General features: G+C 43.4%; 1 protein-coding gene across 1 annotated transcript in view; it reads right to left on the reverse strand.

The window, feature by feature from the left end:
* The window catches only part of myo7aa (myosin VIIAa), a gene marked incomplete at both ends in the record, with an annotated part of 63,348 nt that overhangs the window by 24,858 nt on the left and 17,389 nt on the right, over window positions 1-21,101 (reverse strand). Inside the window, 8 exons of the mRNA XM_083637093.1 lie at window positions 2,510-2,602; window positions 3,023-3,181; window positions 5,665-5,802; window positions 9,425-9,531; window positions 18,293-18,428; window positions 19,231-19,441; window positions 20,075-20,211; window positions 20,827-20,946. Of these exons, the coding sequence (XP_083493219.1) occupies window positions 2,510-2,602; window positions 3,023-3,181; window positions 5,665-5,802; window positions 9,425-9,531; window positions 18,293-18,428; window positions 19,231-19,441; window positions 20,075-20,211; window positions 20,827-20,946 (1,101 nt within the window). The remainder of the gene's footprint in view (window positions 1-2,509; window positions 2,603-3,022; window positions 3,182-5,664; window positions 5,803-9,424; window positions 9,532-18,292; window positions 18,429-19,230; window positions 19,442-20,074; window positions 20,212-20,826; window positions 20,947-21,101) is intronic.

Raw genomic sequence — 21,101 nt, forward strand, 5'->3', positions numbered from 1 at the left:
TAAAATAGACGATAGAAAAGGGGGTGAGTGACAGGTCGCCTTAGCCTGGGTAAACCCATCCCCCACGTGACCTGCTCTCAGACCTGTTCTCAGTCATGGGTTTGTCCATATTATTTAGGTCAGTGGTAATTACCCGTTAACAGCCTGTCAGAGGCAAACTCTTGAGCTAATTCTGCTCTCACTCAGAATGTCAAAATATAAGTGATGTGATGTATACTTCTTGAGATATTAACGTTTGTTTGGCACAACTCGTACTAGTTAACTGCCGCAGGGTTACGCATTTTTGGGTGGCATTTTTGGGTGGCAGTGACGTCACGCTGAGTCGTCCTAGAAACACAAGATCAATGTTTCCGTTTACAGATGATCCTCAAGTCTTTTTTCAAAAACACCACGCCACTGTTTTGCCTTCCAATTGGAAAAAGAATGGAGAGTGACGGCTCAGTGTATGAATGTTTTATTTGTTTCTGTCTAGCTGTTATTTACAGTAGGGAGTGACTAACATTATCTCTCGGGGGGAGAAATAAGGTTTAGAGAGCTGTGGGCACTGCTGTGAGGAGAGGCAGGTGAGTCAAATGTGAAAGCCTGCTTTCCCAAACGTTCAAACGGAACTCCTATGCCTGCTTCTCATCCTTAAGGGGAGGCGGGGGCTGAGATCATGGGACTCTTCACTCTGATCTGTTCAGAGAGTCACACAGCAGACATGTGAAAAGACCATGCGCCCCTAAAAGTCCTCTCTCTTCCTGTCCTCCACCTCTGATCTGTCTCTCCTGATGCGTCCCCTTCCTGTGGTGGAAGTGTGGGCACTGGCCCCAACTTCACCCCCCCCAAACTCCACGTCCTGTCCTACTTCCAGTCCAGCTGAGCGCTTTAAGTCTGACAGAGGTTAGCTGGAAAGAGTCTTGCTTCAGCTCAGCAGTGTAGTCAAGTTCTTTAGACTTGACATTACACCAAGGTAAACAAACTCATAATACTGTACATGTACAGTACAACTCTCCAACTGTCCATCAGCAGAAGCTCAGGCAATCATGTTCTGAGTGTAAAAGCGTCTTTATTCGATCACAACATAAACAAAGCCAAGTAACGGAAAGGCAATGTTTCAACAGGGGGCGCTGCTCTGCGGTCAGGCCAGGGGAAACACTGCTGAGCATACATCAGCAACAAACTGATGATCTCTCTTCACCGTGGCAACAAGCTAACGGATATGCCTAGCCGGTGACCTCTGACCTCAGAGCAACGTCTGCCCTCGCACTGGGCGGGAAACCAAAACACACACACACCCACACACACACACACGGCGGGAAACCAACACACTATCTTTCCCGTCAACAGACCTGTGAGTGTGAACTGGAAACAATCACATTAGCCTCAGTGCTGAGATGAAGCTGGACTGAACTAGTTTACACTGTCAGTCGGCTGGAGCTGGGCGAGGTTAAACAAGGTATTTATGTGTAAAAGACTGAAGTCACCAAGTCAGGGGGTAAAAAAATACATACTTTATTTTATCCACTGGCAGGGAATACTACAGCGGTTTCACACCAGTTACAGGCCAGATGTGACCCTCATGACTGGCTAAGATCGGAGCATGTCGGTGCTTGTTTGGGGGCAATTACAGATGATCTGAAGTGTGAGTGGCCTAAAAAAACAATGTACAGTAGCCGTCAGCTTTGCAAGGTGTCAGTCAACCAAAAGAGCTATCTGCTCTCCTGTTGCCATAGTGATTTTGATAAACAAAACAATTGACTATTCACATGGTGGTTGGTGGCTCCACATGGCGACATGAGGCTCAAAACCTAGAAATCCTGTGCAGTGAGGTCAGTAAAGGTCACCAAGCGGCTGGTCTGTGATGCTTTATTAATTAGTAGTATACCAAATAAAGCAGAAAGAGAGAGGAGGGGATTGGATGGAGCCCTGCTCATTGCTGTTTACAGTAGGAGACAGTGTGTGTTCCCTAAACCAAACTCATCAAGTGTGTGAGCCTGTTTGACAGCAAGGGAAAATAAAATCTGCATAATAGTCTGTCGGATGATATCCCATCTTGTCACAGTCTTCTATGTCTTGTATTGTGTCTCCTGCATCGCACAGCACCAGCGCTCCAGTCCACAGTGTGATTGCTCTTGGGTGAAAAGTTGAATTCATGAGCCTTGTCTCACTGGAAATCTGATTATTGTTTATGAATCTTCATGAAAAGAATAATCACCAGCAGGGTTGACTCATGAATGATGGATTTGATGCTGTGTGGAGGGTTTTCTCATGAATTTATCTCTGTGAAGTTGGCAAAACAAAAAGTTGAGGTGGACCCTGTGGGCTGATTTCTGATTTAATTTGGTTCAATATGAGAGATCTATAACTCATTTCCCTTTGAAATGTAATACATCTCTTCCAGTAGAGTGGTGACTCTGCAGCAGAGGCAGCAGGGTGGAGAAATAATGAAATAGATTGTGATTGTTCCCTCAAAATAGTTTGTGTTATCAGCTCGAATGCGGAAATTAAGCACCAATGCCAGAATTACCTTGAGGAAGATCTTGGTCTTTCCCATCTGCCAGTCATCGTCTCTGCCAAGCACCGCCTCTGCAATCCTCTGGCAGGTCCCCCTTAGGTCCTCCTGATGGGAGAGAGACACAACGACACAATGAGAGAGAGGGGAGGGAGAGACAGAGAGGGAAAGAGAGAGAGACAGAGAGAGAGAGGCGAGAGAGTGACAGAGAGACACACACACACACACAGGGGAGGGACAGAGAGAGAGGGGGGGGAGAGAGACAGGCAGAGAGGGAGAGACACAGAGAGACAGACAGGGGGAGGGAGAGAGACACGCACACGGACACACACACACCGGCCGTCCTAGCCAGATAAGAGAGGGAGGGAAACATAACAACATGCAGAGGTCCAAGAAAAACAGGCTGCATTGTGGATGATGAGCACATTGCCACAGCAACTGTTGGAGGAGATAAAAAAGAAATGGTCGCCTGACTGACTCCAGGGATCATTAAATACTGGATCACAAAACACACACACACACACACACCTGTTTGTACGCTGGTTTGACTCCAGGCATGAGGACCCGGTAGCGGTCGACAAACTCAACGAAGGTGTAGCGGATGGGGTATCCGGCCCGGCGGATACGAATGGTCTCCATCATACCAGAGTACCTCAACTGACGCACACACAGCTCCCTGTCAAACAACTACAGACAGAGAGGGTGCGGGTTCAGTAACACACACTCATAGAGACATACTGTAAGTTCAGCATTTAAGTAGAAAAACAGCAGGTCCCAGGCACTCAAAGGAGTAAAAGAGGAAGTAGGATTAAAAAGCCTTTATTATATATGGCTAAAACATTATAAAAACGCCGACATGTTTCGACCTCAAACGGTCTTCATCAGGGCTTACAACAAACAAGAAGAGAATGGATTCAACACTCACATAGCCTCAATCAGTGACACAGGTGTGGGGCACAGCAATACAATCAACAGTTAATTAGTCCAACAAGTGTAGGGAATTAATGACAGGGAGGGATCAATCCCAGCGTCCAATCATGACTGCCTGAAGGGCAGTGGGCTGAATGTTTGCAGTCCCATTGGTCTAGGTCAATCTGAGAGGCAAAAAGTACAATTAAGACTCATGGTCTGTCTTCAACATAACAAGGAAAATAAACAAATACAAAACCGGTTACATACATAAACCTGATTACAAAAAACATGAAAACTCAATGTCCTCATTTAACCCCGGGGAGTTCAAGGCATCCAACTGATGGATCCAAAATGTCTCCCGTCGGTTCAATAGACCCTTCTCACGGGGGCCATTTTGGGTCGAAAAGGCAGGGTAAACACAGGTGCAAGCAAAACACTAATGAGGGTTTCCAACTTCCATGATTGGAATTTGGAAAGCCTCATTAGTGTTTTGCTTGCACCTGTGTTTACCCTGCCTTTTCGACCCAAAATGGCCCCCGTGAGAAGGGTCTATTGTTGAACTCTATCACCACCTTTGGTGAGCGGTCTGATATGTTCCAGGGCTTCTATTTTTAATAAAGAATCATTTTTATTGTGACACTGCATAAAGTGTTTGGCCATGGGGTAGTCCTCCTTACATGTCCTGATAGCATATTTATGCTCAGCTAATCTGTCTCGTAAACGTCTTTTTGTCCGTCCCACATAAAATGTGCCATCATTGCACGGACAAGTGAGACGATAAATCACAAAGGTCGTGTTACAGTTAATAAAATCTTTAACCATGTATGTTGGACTAATTAACTGTTGATTGTATTGCTGTGCCCCACACCTGTGTCACTGATTGAGGCTATGTGAGTGTTGAATCCATTCTCTTCTTGTTTGTTGTAAGCCCTGATGAAGACCGTTTGAGGTTGAAACATGTCGGCGTTTTTATAATGTTTTAGCCATATATAATAAAGGCTTTTTAATCCTACTTCCTCTTTTACTCCTTTGAGTGCCTGGGACCTGCTGTTTTTCTACATGATTGAATCCCAATCCCCATGAGCACCACAACCACAATTGTTTGTTACTTTGCACATACATGAGCGCCAAGTTGAATCTTCTGATTTTGTTCAGCATTTAAGTGTTGGGACAGGGAGCTAAAGTTGGTCTTTTTTTGCAGTTATTGTCTCCTACACAATGCAATCCCTGTCAGACGTGAAGTCTCACACACCACTGATCTGATTTTGATTACATTTGGGAGTGATGTTTCATTTAGGCATTTTCTGTGTTCCAGCATTTAAAAATATCACAATGATTGGCAGGACAAGGGCATCCTGCCATATCACTGGTACGTTCATCTCAACCCTAACCTAATCCTCACCCCTCACAGGTAAACCTCCAATTGACTCAAATACTACTCCTACTACTACTACTACTACTACTACTACTACTACTACTACTACTAATAATGAATAATAATAATAATAATAATAATAATAATGATAATGATAATGATAATAATAATAATAACTTGGATTTATCAGCTAATTGTCTGTATGTTTAATTCTTCTAAAAAAGTGGATTTATATAGCACCTTTCAAGGAACCCAAGGACGCTATAGTGAGACACACAATGACAAACAAAAGAGAACAAAGAGGCTAGGCTAGTCTATCATAAGCTTCTAAAGCATGACATCGTTTTCAGACCCTGATGAAGACCTAGTTGATACGCATTGGTCTGTTTGTTTACCTTGTTCTCGAAGATTAAAAAAATAGAATTTTTCACTTGAAGATGGAGTGCCTTGTTTTATTCCATGGTAGTCTGCATCAAAACCTGCTGACTGATATCAAGCAAGACCTCCTGGATTCTGTTTGTTTGATCATTTTCTGGAATTTTCCAAGCTGTTTAAAGGCACAGTCAACTTAGTGTATATCAACTTTTGAGTCACTGGAATTGTGATATAATCATCTGTAAACAATTGTTGGAACAATTACTAGTGTCATGCACAAAATAGATGTCCTAACCACTTGCAAAACTTTGTTCACATGAAATCTGTGTAATGTTTTTGTTTGTTTGTTTGTTTGTTTGTTTTTGTATGACTTCCAACTTCAACTGTAAATCCCCAAAATGTAAACATCACATGCATTCTATTCTATACTATTCTATTCTATTCTATTCTATTCTATTCTATTCTATTCTATTCTGCACAGTATGCATGTAAATGTAAACAGACTCACCATGGGCTTCTTGTACTCGTTGGGTTTGATGCAGCGTACGAAGAAGGGCTGACAGACACTGAGCGTCCTCATCAGCAGCTCTAGAGAGCGCTTAAACTGACTGCTCAGAGTGGGCGAGCGCTTCCTGGTCTCCGCCCCCTGAACACGCAGTACGTACACACACACACACACACACAGAAACAGCATAAAAAGTCAGGGTCAGTAACAATGAGGATTCTTTTTTCTGCTCCTGAGCACTGACACTAACTTTCCTTTCTTCTCCTTTCCTCTCTCACTCTCTCTCCCGCTAAATATAAACTGTTTGTCTGGCAGATACCTTTGGGTCAGAGTTAAAAGCACACTCACAAACAGCCAGAGCAGAATGTGAAGGTTAGAAATGCCAACTTAACACTTTTATGAAAGGAGTCAGCTTTCTTTAAAACACCAGCTTTGCCAACCCAGTTAGCCAGGACCAGCACTGAAGAACAAGACAATCTATTTCAACATTACTATCACATGACAAAGGATTCAATGTGTGTGTGTGTGTGTGTGTGTGTGTGTGTGTGTGTATGTATATATATATATCTAATATATACAGTATATATGATGAAGAATCGCACACTTTTTGATACAAGTACTCCATGGGCTCTATCGTCCCACTGGCCTTAAATTAGCGCTTAGCGCCAGGCGCAGCCCATATTAGTGGGCGTGGAGCGGGGCACTGCCTACTCTCGTGTCGGTGCTACACGCAGCCTTAGGGCGTGTCCACCTAGCGTCTTTTTCCGACTGTTAAACGCTGGGAGTGCGCTGGGGAGCGCTGATCCCAGCGAACAATAAACAAGGAAGCACTCTGAAACTAACGTTAGTTCAGTGCGGTAGTGGCTTGATAGCTGACAGCTAGCAAGCTAACAACACAGGTAGGCTACATTATTAAAAGCAGTAAGCACAACACACCAGAAATATTAAGTGTTTAGCCAATCTGCTCCCACAATTGAGCCTTTCTGTCTCTGTTGCGATAGTTTCTCCATATGATTAGTTGCCAGAAAAGGAGCACCCGACACCAGCGTCTTTCTGAAAAGTTAAATTATTCTCAGCTGGAAGCGCTGGCAGCCGGCGCACAAAAACGGCGGAGCGCTCTGAAAATATACGCTGGGTGCAGCGCACTTTCTCTACACGTTCGTGTGCGCCGGCATACGCTCTCCCCCCATTGGAAACAACTGAAAAAAGACGCTGGACCTGAGGAAAAGACGCTAGGTGGACACAGGCCCTTAAGCATTATAACCACGCCTTTTAAGCGTAGAATTATTCACACTGTGCTCATTGGAGAAGTACAGTAAACGAATCACAATGTCCCTTTCATGTTCCATTCCATGGAGCAATCCAATCCGGTGAGAAAAGCCCAACCAAAGCGCTCTGAGCTCCGCCCCCCCACCCTCTTTCATCCCCGTCTGTCTCCATATATATTATTCCACATTATTATGCTTCTCAAACCAATCTCACTGCAGTTTAAATACAGCAAGCATGTAAATACGCTACACTATAGCAAGATCAAAGTGAAAAGAATGTTCTAAACATCAACAACGCATCGGCTAGAAAAAATATAGCCTATCCCTGGCTGGATGTCATGATGAGATTAGATTGGTGAAAGTTTGGGCAGAATGATATCGTTTTCTCTCGCTACCTTTTCTTCTCCCCCACTGCACAGGTAGGATGATGCAACAGCCTCTGAATGACAGGGGCTCAAAACTACGGTATAACAACTTTTGTTTCATCGGTCATTGTGCCCGTTTGACGCGCGAGAGAGAGGAAGTGAGAGAGAGAGAGAGAGAGAGGGAGAGAGAGTGAGATGGCAGAGGAGAGCTGCGTGCAATTACGCACAGTAATATATCCGGTGCACTGAATGGTTTTGAAAAGCGCTAAATGCTAAATTAACGCCAGGGGGGAAGATAGCGTTAGGCCGGTATTTAAGGCCGAAACGCTCATTCTGGCCTATTCTGGCACTGCGCCATGCCTCTTCGGCGTAAAGCGCATTTCGGGGCCTAAAAACATGATGCTATCTTCCCGAGGTAGGCGCAAAGCGTGTTTTTTTTTTGTTTAACGCCAGTTTAGCGCCTAAGGCCAGTGGGAAGATAGAGCCCCATGTCTCCATGTTAGAAAAAGATTCAGATTTGGAGCCATTGTAAATATTTATATCTGACTAGAACAATTTGAGAATAGGAAATTGGGCCATGTCCCATAGCTCCTTATCTGAATCTTTTTCCACCACAGAGAGCTAAACTTTGTGCAAAAGTTGGTGTTTGTATCAAAGAGTGCACAATTCTTCACCCTACAGCACATTACAAGCCAAATAAATGGTATCTGGCAGTGCCTGAGGAGAAACAGATGGATGGATGACTAGATAATAAAAAGTGAGTTGGTGAAACACTAGCCTCGACGCCAGACTCAGCCTTCATTCTTCATTCTGAGTCTCGAAGTAGCACCCCAATATGGTGTTGCAGGCTCTGCTAAAATGGCCATACGTCTTCGTAAACGTAGCAATCATAATAAAACAGTACCTACCTGCCGCACAAGGTTGTTATCCGACGCATAGAATAATCGGTGTTCCTAAATATTGCATAGTTTCCAGTGCTGAGCCCTTGTAAACATGCCGGAGCCTGTATTTTCTGTTCTTCTGGAGGTGTAATTATGGGTTTCCACCAGTAGACACAGCAGAGATGGCGCTGTTTCCCCGCTGGGACGCAGAAGAACAACCACAGCCATTTTCAATGGAAAAGGCAGAAATACAGATTCTGGTAGGCATGGTTTTATTGTGATTGCTACGCATAGGAAGATGTAGCGGCATTTTAGCGGAGCCTGCAACGCCATATTGGGGTGCTACTTCGAGACTCAGAATGAAAAATTAAGGCTGAGTCTCGCGTCGAAGCTAGTGAAACACAAGATGAGGAGAGAATTTACATAGGAACACAAAATCTTTGAACAGGATGGCAGTCCTGAACCATGTTTTCTCTTTTAAAGCTGCAATTTATACAACTTTGTCACAAATTTTCCACATTTTTCACAGTAAACAAGCGAGAAATAGGGTATTATTTTCTGTTCCTTGGTAAACGCCGATGAGGATGGAGGAATGCAGGGATGGAGGTTATTTTTATTTTTATTTATATTTTTACCTTGGGGAGAGTGGAGGCAGGGAGACCCACTGAACTACCAGGAGCGTAGCCACACAGAAACTGGCAAGAAGCAGCACACAGATGCATGCAAGTGCACACACGCACACGCCCACGCCCACGCCCACGCCCACGCGCACACACACACACACACACACACAAACACACACACACACACACACACACACACACACACACACACACACACACACACACACACACACAAATGTGCACATACATATACATGGACCCACACACAGAGGAAAGACAGAGAAGACAGTAATGTTAGCAGCAAGCCAGACATTACGGGGAAACCTGGATACTAGATACCAGGAAAGGAAAGTCACCAAATCCAAGCTAGAAACCTGAGAACAGAACAGCGCCACCTGTGGCAACACTTTGCCCTCACTGCTGGCTTTGTTTGCTCTCTGGAGTGTATGGAAAGAAATAACTGGCGCAATTTGAAAGGGACGTTTTGAAAGCTTGAGACTAACGTCTGTGTGTGTGTGTGTGTGTGTGTGTGTGTGTGTGTGTGTGTGTGTGTGTGTGTGTGTGTGTGCGAGTGTATGCGTGCGTGCGTGTGTGTGTGTGTGTGTGTGTGTGTGTGTGTGTGTTACCATAGCGACGTCAGCCTGGAAGATCTGCTTGATGAACTTGTTCTTGGAGGAGTGGACCAGCTGGATGATGTCACCATACAGCGTGTCTCTGTTCTTCTGCAGGATGCCTGCAGGACACACGCACAAACATTGCGATCGATCGATAATAAGTTATAGACGGTTTTAACTTGACAACAAAAACATTCTAAATTGAACCCCCGCTCACTTCCTGTTGCAGTGTTTGCTATGGACACAAAAGAAAAAAAAACATTCAAGTGCAGGACTGACCATTCCTTGAAAACCGTCTATACAGCTGAGCGGCGAAAACAAAAGTAACGATGTTGAGTGAATATTTCTACAGTTTGCCGAATGCTGAGAAAAAGGAAGTGCTGTGGGGTTGCGCTCTGGTGAAAACCATCTATAGATAAGGAATACAATAAATACAGATACAAATACTATAAATATTACTAAACCTATGTAAGATATACAGTATGTGCAGTTATATGCATCAGTATAGTATAAAGAGGACACAAACAGTACTGTGCAGTACACATGGACACACAAGAACAAACATGAGCACATACTACTGTATACAGGTGCAGTTATTGACACAATCACTGCAATCCCCCTATATCTCACTACAGCACCATAATCAGCCTATATCTCACTACAGCACCATAATAACCCTATATCTCACTACAGCAGTATAATATAATCACCCTATATCTCACTACAGCACTATACTATAATCACTCTATATCTAACTACAGCACTATACTATAATCACCCTATATCTCACTACAGCACTATAATATAATCACCCTATATCTCACTACAGCACTATAATATAATCACTCTTACTTTACTTTTTACTTTATTTCATTTAGCAGACGCTTTTATCCAAAGCGACTTACAAGTTACACAATTACAATTTATAAACATATCAGATAAGAACAAATTAAAAAGAGAAACATAGGTAAGAGTCAAATGTAAACATTAAGATAAGTTAAAAACAACAAATGAAGCAGTGAAATGTGAAATGTAACAATAGCATTAACCCTTAAGGAGGACCCAGGTGTAGTCCAAAGAGGTGGGTTTTTAGCCTCCGGCGGAAAATAGGAAGTGTTTCGGCCAGCACTACCGAAGGGGGAAGCTCATTCCACCATTGTGGAGCCAGAGCGGAGAACAGGCGGGAACGGGACAGACGACTACCAGGCGTCAGAAGTGATGGAGGGGCGAGGCGAGCGGTGGAGGTGAAGGAGCGGAGGGAGCGGTGAGGTGTTTGGAAGGTGACGAGGGATTGTAAATAAAGGGGGGCTGATCGGTGGACTGCCCTGAAGGCCAAAACCAAGGTCTTGAATTTGATGCGTGCAAGGACAGGGAGCCAATGAAGTTGACGGAAAAGAGGGGTGACATGGGAGAATTTAGGGAGGTTGAAGATCAGACGGGCAGCAGAGTTTTGGATGAATTGGAGGGGCTGGATGGCAGATGCGGGTAACCCCGCCAGGAGGACATTACAATAGTCCAGGCGGGGGAGGACAAGAGCCTGGACCAAGAGTTGTGTTGCCTCGGTGGTGAGGAACTTACGGATTTTTCTGATGTTGTATAAAGAGAATCTACAGGAGCGGGCGATGGCTGTAATTGAGGGTGAGTTAGATAGCTGGTTGTCGATAAGTACACCAAGGTTTTTAACGAATTGAGAGGGAAGAACTGTGGTATTGTCGATGGTGATGGAGAGGTCAGTGAGGGGGCAGTTTTTTCCGGGGATGAAAAGTAATTCAGTTTTGCTGAGGTTCAGTTTGAGATGATGGTCTGTCATCCAGGAGAGGATGTCTTTGAGGCAAGCGGCAAGACGTGTTTCAATCTGAGTGTCGGAAGGGGGAAAAGAGAGAAAAAGCTGAGTGTCGTCAGCGTAGCAGTGATAAGAGAACCCGTGAGAAGAGATTACGTGACCCAGGGACCTAATATAGAACAGAAAAAGAAGGGGACCGAGGACTGAACCCTGGGGGACACCCGTGTTCATAGTGCAAGATTTAGAAAGGGAACCCCGCCAAAGAACTTGAAATGTGCGATTGGAGAGATAAGAGGTGAACCAGGAGAGTGCAGCACCAGAAATACCCAGATCAGAGAGAGTGGAGAGAAGGATGTGGTGGTTTACAGTATCAAAGGCAGCAGATAGATCAAGGAGGACAAGAACAGAGGAGAGGGAAGCAGCTTGAGCAGAGTGAAGGGCATGTGTGACGGAGAGGAGGGCGGTCTCAGTGGAGTGGGCTGGTTTAAAGCCAGATTGAAGGGGATCCAGGAGGTTATTTTGAGAGAGATGGAGGGAGAGTTGTTCAGAAACTGTACGTTCAAGGGTTTTGGAAATAAATGAAAGGAGAGATACTGGACGGTAGTTTTGGACGGAGGAGTGGTCAAGGGAGGGTTTTTTGAGGAGAGGTTTGACTATGGCAGTTTTAAGAGGAGGAGGGACGGTGCCGGAGGACAGTGAGGAATTGATAAATGAAGTGAGGAAGGGGGATAGATCAGGGGAAATGGTTTGAAGAAGAGAAGAGGGGATGGGATCCAGGGGACAGGAGGTTGCACGATTAGATGAGAGAAGTTTAAGGATAGCATCGGAGGAAAGGGGTGAGAAAGTCAAGTCAAGTCAAATTTAATTTATATAGCACCTTTCATACACAAGGCAATTCAAGGTGCTTTACAAAAAATAATCGAAAAAACAAGCAGCAAAGCAATGCACATATAAAAAACACATAAAAAACACAGCCGACAGTTTTAGTTAAAATATATACTCAAATTAACAAACATGAAACATTATTTCTGTTTTAAATAAGTTACAAGGCACTCTTCAGTATTATTATTACATGTACAGTCCATTTGTTGGAAATGTACAGGAATCTTTTTTTTAAATTACAGGCCGAGAGAGGCAGTAGTTTAGTAGCAGTTAAAAGCAAGAGTAAACATAAAGGTCTTTAGCTTGGATTTAAAAATAGGCAGAGTAGGGGCAGATCTAATGTGTTCAGGGAGTTTGTTCCAGTTATGAGAGGCATAGTGGGAGAACGCGGCTTCACCATGTTTTGATTTGGTCCTCGGGACAATTAGTAGACCAGTGCCTGAAGATCTCAGGGATCTGGATGGTTCATAGTGTAGAAGCATTTCAGAGATGTAGTGTGGGCCTGACCCGTTGAGAGATTTGTAAACTATTAGCAGAATTTTAAAGTCTATTCTAAGATTTACTGGCAGCCAATGCAGGGATTTGAGAACTGGTGTAATGTGTTCAGCTTTCTTGGTTCTTGTTAGAACTCTAGCAGCCGCATTCTGAATGAGCTGTAGTTGTTTAATAGCTTTTTTGGGAAGACCATTGAAAAGACTGTTGCAGTAGTCTAGCCTGCTAGAAATGAAAGCATGAATTAGTTTTTCAAGATCTTGTTTGGACATGTAGCCTCTAATCCTTGCTATATTTTTTAGATGATAGAAGGCAGATTTTCTTATAAGCTTGATGTGGGAGTTGAAATTTAGATCAGAGTCAATAATAATGCCAAGATTTTTTACCTGGTCCTTTGGCTTCAAAGATAGGGATTCGAGGTGAGCAGTAACTTTGAGCCTATCTTCTTTTTTGCCGAAGACAATTATCTCTGTTTTGTCTTTATTAAGTTGGAGAAAATTCTGGCACATCCAATCATTAATTTGCGCAAGGCACTGACACAGTGTCTCTATGGGGGCATAGTCATCCGATGAGAGGGCTATGTAGAGTTGGGTGTCATCTGCATAGCTATGATAAGCTATTTTGTTTTTTTGCATAATTAGGCCCAGAGAGAGCATATAAAGGTTAAACAGGACATGACCTAAAATTGATCCTTGGGGTACCCCACATGTCATTTTGGTTTGGTCAGATGTGTAGTTGCCAATGGAGACAAAGTAGTTCCTGTCTTGCAGATAAGATCTGAACCACTCTAGGACCGTGCCGGAAAGCCCGACCCAGTTTTCCAGTCTGTCCAATAGAATTTCGTGGTCAACTGTATCAAAGGCAGCGCTGAGATCTAGTAACATTAAGATTGAGATTTTACCTGAATCAGTGTTCATTCGGATGTCATTTATAACTCTGATAAGCGCAGTTTCGGTGCTATGATGGGGTCGGAAGCCTGATTGGAAGGGATCTAGGAGATCATTGGAGGATAGAAAGGTATTGAGTTGTTGGTAGACAGTTTTTTCGAGTATTTTGCTAATAAAGGGAAGATTTGATATTGGTCTGTAATTGCTGATTATAGAGGGGTCGAGGCTAAGCTTCTTTAGCAAGGGCTTAACAACTGCAGTTTTTAGAGATTTTGGAAAAATGCCTGTAAGAAGAGAGGTATTAATTATCTTCAGTATGTCGGTCGCCAGGCAACTGTAGACATTTTTTAGAAAGCTTGTTGGCAGGGTGTCTAGGCAACACGATGAGGATTTAAGGCCTCGTATCGTTTCTTCTAGTTTCTTGTGGTCAATGACATTGAACTGAGTCATGTTAATTAAGCACCTATTCTGTGGGTGCGGCGGAGCCACATTTGTTCTTGATGTGGAAATAGTTAGTCTGATATTTATAATTTTATCCCTAAAGAAGGTCGCAAATTCATTGCATTTGACATTGGATAGAAGATCAGGGGCAATTTGTGGGGGGGGGTTTGTCAGCCTGTCAACAGTGGCAAAAAGAGTGCGAGCGTCATTGGTGTTTTTGCTGATAATGTCGGAGAAGAAGAATTTTCTGGAATTTTTTAGTTCCTGGTTGTAGGAGTGAAGACTATTTTTATAGATGTCGTAATCGATGTGAAGTTTAGTTTTCCGCCAGAAAGAGGAAAGAGTTGTAGTGGGGGACGGGGAACCAGGGTAGAGATTGGAAGTGCTGTTGTTGGTTGCTGGGGGAGGGAATGAAGAACTGATGTCATGGATTTTTTTGATGAAGAAGGACATGAAGTCATCAGCAGAAAGGGAGGAGGGAGGAGGAGGGGCGGGAGGATTAAGGAGAGAGGAAAAAGTAGAGAAGAGTTTACTGGGGTTGGAGGCAGAGGACTGAATTTGGGAAATGAAAAAGGCAGACTTAGCAGAGGAGACAGTAGTGGTGAAGTTGGATAGAATGAGGTGATAGGCGGAGAGGTCAGAGGGGTTGTGAGACTTGATCCATTTTCTTTCGGCTGCCCGAAGCTCTGTCCGGCGAGCTCGCAGAGCCTCGGACAGCCAAGGTGCAGGGGGACAGGGTCGAGCAGGTTTGGAGGTGAGTGGACAGAGGGAATCAAGAGCAGAGGAGAGAGATGAGAGGAGACTGGTGGCAGCATCGTCAGTGGAAAGAGAAGAGAAATGTTCAGCAGAAGGGAGGAGAGAGAGGACAGCAGAGGAGAGGGCAGAGGGTGAGAGGGTTTTTATATTGCGACGGGTGGTGATGATGTGAGTGGGGGGAGGGGGGAGTATAGGGAGGGGAATGGGAAGGGAGAAGGTTATGAAGTGGTGATCGGAGACAGGGAGGGGAGTGACTGTGAGGTTGGAAGAGGTGCAAGCACGGGTGAAAACGAGGTCGAGGAGGTTCCCCGCTTTGTGAGTGGGCGGAGAAGGAGAGAGGGAGAGGTCAAAAGAAGAGAGGAAGTTGAGAAAGAGAGGGGAGTGAACAGAGGCAGACGGGAGATTGAAGTCTCCCAGCAGGACGAGGGACGTGCCATCCGGAGGGAAGAGGGAGAGGAGTGAATCCAGCTCATCATAGAGAGCTCCAAGTGGACCGGGGGGACGATAAATGATGATAATGTTGAGTTTAACTGGGAAAGAAACAGAGACAGAGTGAAATTCAAAAGAGGATAGAGGAAGGTGAGGAAGAGGAGAAACCGTGAAAGACCATTTGGGTGAAATTAGGATACCAGTGCCACCACCACGGCCAGAGGCTCTGGGAGTGTGAGAGAAGGAAAAGGCATCAGAGAGGGCTGCGGGGGTTGAAGTGTTTTCAGGGATGATCCATGTTTCTGTAAGGGCGAGGAAGAGGAGTGACTGTGAAGTGGCGAGGGCTGTGATGAAGTCAGTTTTCTTAATAGCAGATTGGCAGTTCCAGAGACCAGCAGTGACAGAGAGAGGTGAAATGGAAGGTTGGGGGAATGAGTAATTGACTGGGTTTCTACTGAGGGAGTTGATGATTTTGGCATTGTAATTTATACGTGAAGAAGAGGGGTGAAGAGGTCTATGATTAATGAGGATAGGGATATTGGAATTGCGGTTAACAGATTTGCAGAAAATTGTATTGCTAGAGGCTGTGTGAATAGTGGTAGATAAATGATCTGAAATAGAAGCTTCGGGAAGGATGGAGAGAAGTTCCACTCCCGGTCGATAGGGGGAGCTCAAGGGATGGGGAGATGTAATTGAAGGTGTACTAGTGGGCAAGAGAGGGAGCGAAGAAGAGCGGGGGGAGGGCAGGGACAGTAGTGGTCATCTGAGAGAAGCCGACAGGACAGAATGGCGAATGTTAGCCGCAAGCATGTAAGAGCCTATAGAGTTTGGATGCAGACCATCATCAGAGAACAGGGAGGGGCGTTCCCAAAATAAATTGAAGTTATGGATGAAGTTGATGTGAAGGCTATTGCACTTGGATTGAAGCCAGGTGTGCAGACTGAGAATGCGACTGAACCTCGCAGCAGAGCGGCCAAGCGTGGGGATCGGACCGGATATAAAGATGGACTTTCCACAACTGCTCAGTAGGGCAAAAAGACGGATAATATCTCACTCTATATCTCACTACAGCCCTATAATATAATAGCCCTATATCTCACTACAGCACCATAATCACCCTATATCTCACTACAGCACCATAATAACCCTATATCTCACTACAGCACTATAATATAATCACCCTATATCTCACTACAGCACTATACTATACTCACCCTATATCTCACTACAGCACTATAATATAATCACTCTATATCTCACTACAGCACTATAATATAATAGCCCTATATCTCACTACAGCACCATAATCACCCTATATCTCACTACAGCACCATACTAACCCTATATCTCACTACAGCACTATAATATAATCACCCTATATCTCACTACAGCACTATACTATACTCACCCTATATCTCACTACAGCACTATAATATAATCACTCTATATCTCACTACAGCACTATAATATAATCACCCTATATCTCACTACAGCACTATACTATACTCACCCTATATCTCACTACAGCACTATAATATAATCACTCTATATCTCACTACAGCACTATAATATAATCACCCTATATCTCACTACAGCACTATACTATACTCACCCTATATCTCACTACAGCACTATAATATAATCACTCTATATCTCACTACAGCACTATAATATAATAGCCCTATATCTCACTACAGCACTATAATATAATAGCCCTATATCTCACTACAGCACTATAATATAATAACCCTATATCTCACTACAGCACTATAATATAATCACCCTATATCTCACTACAGCACTATACTATACTCACCCTATATCTCACTACAGCACTATAATATAATCACTCTATATCTCACTACAGCACTATAATATAATCACCCTATATCTCACTACAGCACTATAATATAATCACCCTATATCTCACTACAGCACTATAATATAATCACTCTATATCTCACTACAGCACTATAATATAATAGCCCTATATCTCACTACAGCACTATAATATAATCACCCTATATCTCACTACAGCACTATACTATACTCACCCTATATCTCACTACAGCACTATAATATAATCACCCTATATCTCACTACATCACTATAATATAATCACTCTATATCTCACTACAGCACTATAATATAATAGCCCTATATCTCACTACAGCACTATAATATAATAACCCTATATCTCACTACAGCACTATAATATAATCACCCTATATCTCACTACAGCACTATACTATACTCACCCTATATCTCACTACAGCACTATAATATAATCACCCTATATCTCACTACAGCACTATACTATACTCACCCTATATCTCACTACAGCACTATAATATAATCACCCTATATCTCACTACATCACTATAATATAATCACTCTATATCTCACTACAGCACTATAATATAATAGCCCTATATCTCACTACAGCACTATAATATAATAACCCTATATCTCACTACAGCACTATAATATAATCACCCTATATCTCACTACAGCACTATACTATACTCACCCTATATCTCACTACAGCACTATAATATAATCACCCTATATCTCACTACAGCACTATACTATACTCACCCTATATCTCACTACAGCACTATAATATAATCACCCTATATCTCACTACAGCACTATAATATAATCACTCTATATCTCACTACAGCACTATAATATAATAGCCCTATATCTCACTACAGCACTATAATATAATAACCCTATATCTCACTACAGCACTATAATATAATCACCCTATATCTCACTACAGCACTATAATATAATAACCCTATATCTCACTACAGCACTATAATATAATAACCCTATATCTCACTACAGCACTATAATATAATCACCCTATACAGTATCTCACTACAGCACTATAATAAGGCGGCCGGTGGTGGATCTGCGGCAGTTCCGCGCAGTGGAGGACAATTGCTCAACATGGCATGCACGAAGCGAAGCAGAGAGGCACGATAGTTTTAGTAAGATAAACAGCAAAGTTTTCTTTATAGGTTATTAGTATTAAGTCAATGACTCATATGTTGTGCCTCTCTAACCCCTGTGTCAGTGTGCCAGCCTTTTTCTTCATTCATTCACTATAAATAACTAGTAAACTATATTACCAAACAATTGTATCTGGATGAGGAGTCTGGGAGCAAACCACTATACAGTACTGTATGAAGAGAGTGTAACCTCTGGTTTCGTAGTACACCACTCCAGCGAAGTGTTGGATGCCAAACTGTGTCTCATAGCTGTTCTTAGGAGGGATGTAGTTGGTGTTGAGCTTGTGCTGCGAGTTCAGCTTGTTCAGCATGGTGGTGTCTGTTCCCTGGAGGAGAGAGAGGAATGTTTTTTCACCACTACAGATACTGTAGTTGTACAAATAACTCAAGCTATTTACAATGTTGCTGCATCATGCCTGACAAAAGAGTATAGAGTCTAACTGATGAAAGAGTAGAGTCTAACTGATGAAAGAGTATAGAGTCTATCTGATGAAAGAGTATAGTCTCATCAGAAATATGTTGATACGATGTTATGTTCCAGCACAATGGCAAGTGATGTGCTTTAGAGGAAGATATACTTGGTATTCTCTTCTGTAATCAACCTCGTTCTTTTGTAATACTTTTAGTTTCAGCAGAGTCATGGTAAAGTATGTCACGTGTATACCATGTACAACCCACTTCAGAAACCTTGCTTTTCTTGTTAATGAGGGATATACTGTACACTTACTGCAGAATATAGATAAGACCCACATATTGTCACTCATTTAGGAAGCAAATATGCTGTATGCTCTTAGTACTTTGACATGACTGTTGTTCATTTAATTCAGTATTATCGTACTTTGGGGGACTTGCTCTCCTCGTTGATGATATGAGGGAGATTTCTTGTAACTATAATATTTTACAATTACTTTGCTGCAGTATGTACTTGTAGAAGTCCTTAATATTCAGCTACTTTCATTAAGTATGATCCTGCCTGAGAGAACTTGATCTCCTCGTCAAAGAAGGAGGAATAGAGCTCGACTCTCTGATGTGGAGATCAGTTTATAGTTTCTAATTGGGATTACTCCATTAATTTAAGAAGTGGAAATAAAGTAATTACACTTGGTGCTTTGAGGTTGCCTCAGTTACCTTGGGGAACTTGCTCTCCTCGTCGATGAGGGAGATGATGTTCATGGGTTTGATGGCGATCATGTCCAGAGCGTCCTGGTTGTCGGTGAACTCGATGTGCTGCCAGTTGATGTTCTCCAGGTTGTACTCCTCCTGTTCCAGCTTGAAGACATGTCGCACGAAGAACTGCTGCAGGTTCTCATTGGCAAAGTTGATACACAGCTGCTCGAAACTACAGGAAGTAGGGGGAATGACAAGGAAAACATGACGATAAGGAGAAATAACCAGGGGGCGGACGACGGGAGATGGACTAAATGACAAGCCACTGATGTGAAAGGGGGAAATGCCACCAGAAAACGTCAAGAAATCAAAATGACATAACGCTAATATCTTAATTCTCAGGAGATACCATGGAGATACCCAGCTGCTCAAAGCTACAGGGGCGATGGAAACAAGACAGATAAGAATATGCTAATGTTAAAAGCAAGAAGTCCGATTGAATAGAAGTCAATGGGAAAAAGACCTGACTTTTATTTATTATTATTACCTCAGTAAACACTTTATAACACAGTAACAATTTATGGTCTCAATCGCTAGTTTCAAGGTTGCCTGACCAGTGATCGGGCAGCTCGCAGATCACGGATCAATAGCAGATGGCGCTGCGGCTCTTCTCGTCCAAGATGGCGATGGTCAAAATGACACCGCGAGGCTTCAAAACGGGAGTCCACAAACCAATGGGTACGTTCATATTTTTATACAGTCTATGAAGGAATGCTAAAAGCAGGAAAGGAGGTGTGTGTGTGTGTGTGTGTGTGTGTGTGTGTGTGTGTGTGTGTGTGTGCGAGTGCGTGCGTGTATGTTCTACCTGTTGATGGTGAAGTTCTCAAAGCCGAAGATGTCCAGCAGCCCTATGGAGCGTCGCATGGCTCTGGATGTGTTGGGCTTGTAGATGGCTGCATTGATCTTCTCCACAATCCACACAAACAGACGCCCGTAAATACCCTGTGCACATACACATACACACGTGCGCGCACATACATACACACACACACACACACACACACACACACACACACACACACACACACACACACACACACACACACACACACACACACACACACACACACAGTCAAGTTGCAAATCCATACATGGTGGCCACACACGCGCAGGCGTGTGTGTGTGTGTGTGTGTGGAGCTGCAAGGATTAATCGATTAGTCGATCAACAGAAAATTAATCGCCAACTACTTTTGTAAACAATGAATCGTCTAGACTAATTTTTAAGATTTTTTTTCTCATTGCAGCTTCTAAACTGATTATGTTTGGGTTGGTCAGGACAAAACAAGACATTTGAGGATGTCATCCTGGGCTTTGGGGAAAAAGTTATCATAATTTTTTACCATTTAGTGACATTTTATAAATCAAACAACGAATCGATTAATCAAGAAAATAATGGACAGATTAATCAATAATGAATATAATCATTAGTTGCAGCCCTGTGTGTGTGTGTGTGTGTGTGTGTGTGTGTGTGTGTGTGTGTGTGTGTGTGTGTGTGTGTGTATGTGTGTGTGTGTGTGTGTGTGTGGGGGTGTGTGTGGGGGTGGGGGTGTTTATACCTTTACAAATGCATCCCGTACGTCCAGAGCCTGCTCCATGCTGAGAGGGGTGGAGACTGTCTCTCCTCTCGTGATCAGAGATCGGCTGGTCAGACAGTTTGTCAAATCCTTACAGTCCACCTGCACAGTGCACACACGCATGCGGACGCACACACACACACACACACACACACACACACACACACACACACACACACACACACACACACACACACACACACACACACACACACACACACACACACACACACACACACACACACACACACACACAC

Source organism: Poromitra crassiceps (assembly GCF_964638095.1).
Source record: "Poromitra crassiceps genome assembly, chromosome: 5".
Taxonomy (NCBI): Eukaryota; Metazoa; Chordata; class Actinopteri; order Beryciformes; family Melamphaidae; genus Poromitra; species Poromitra crassiceps.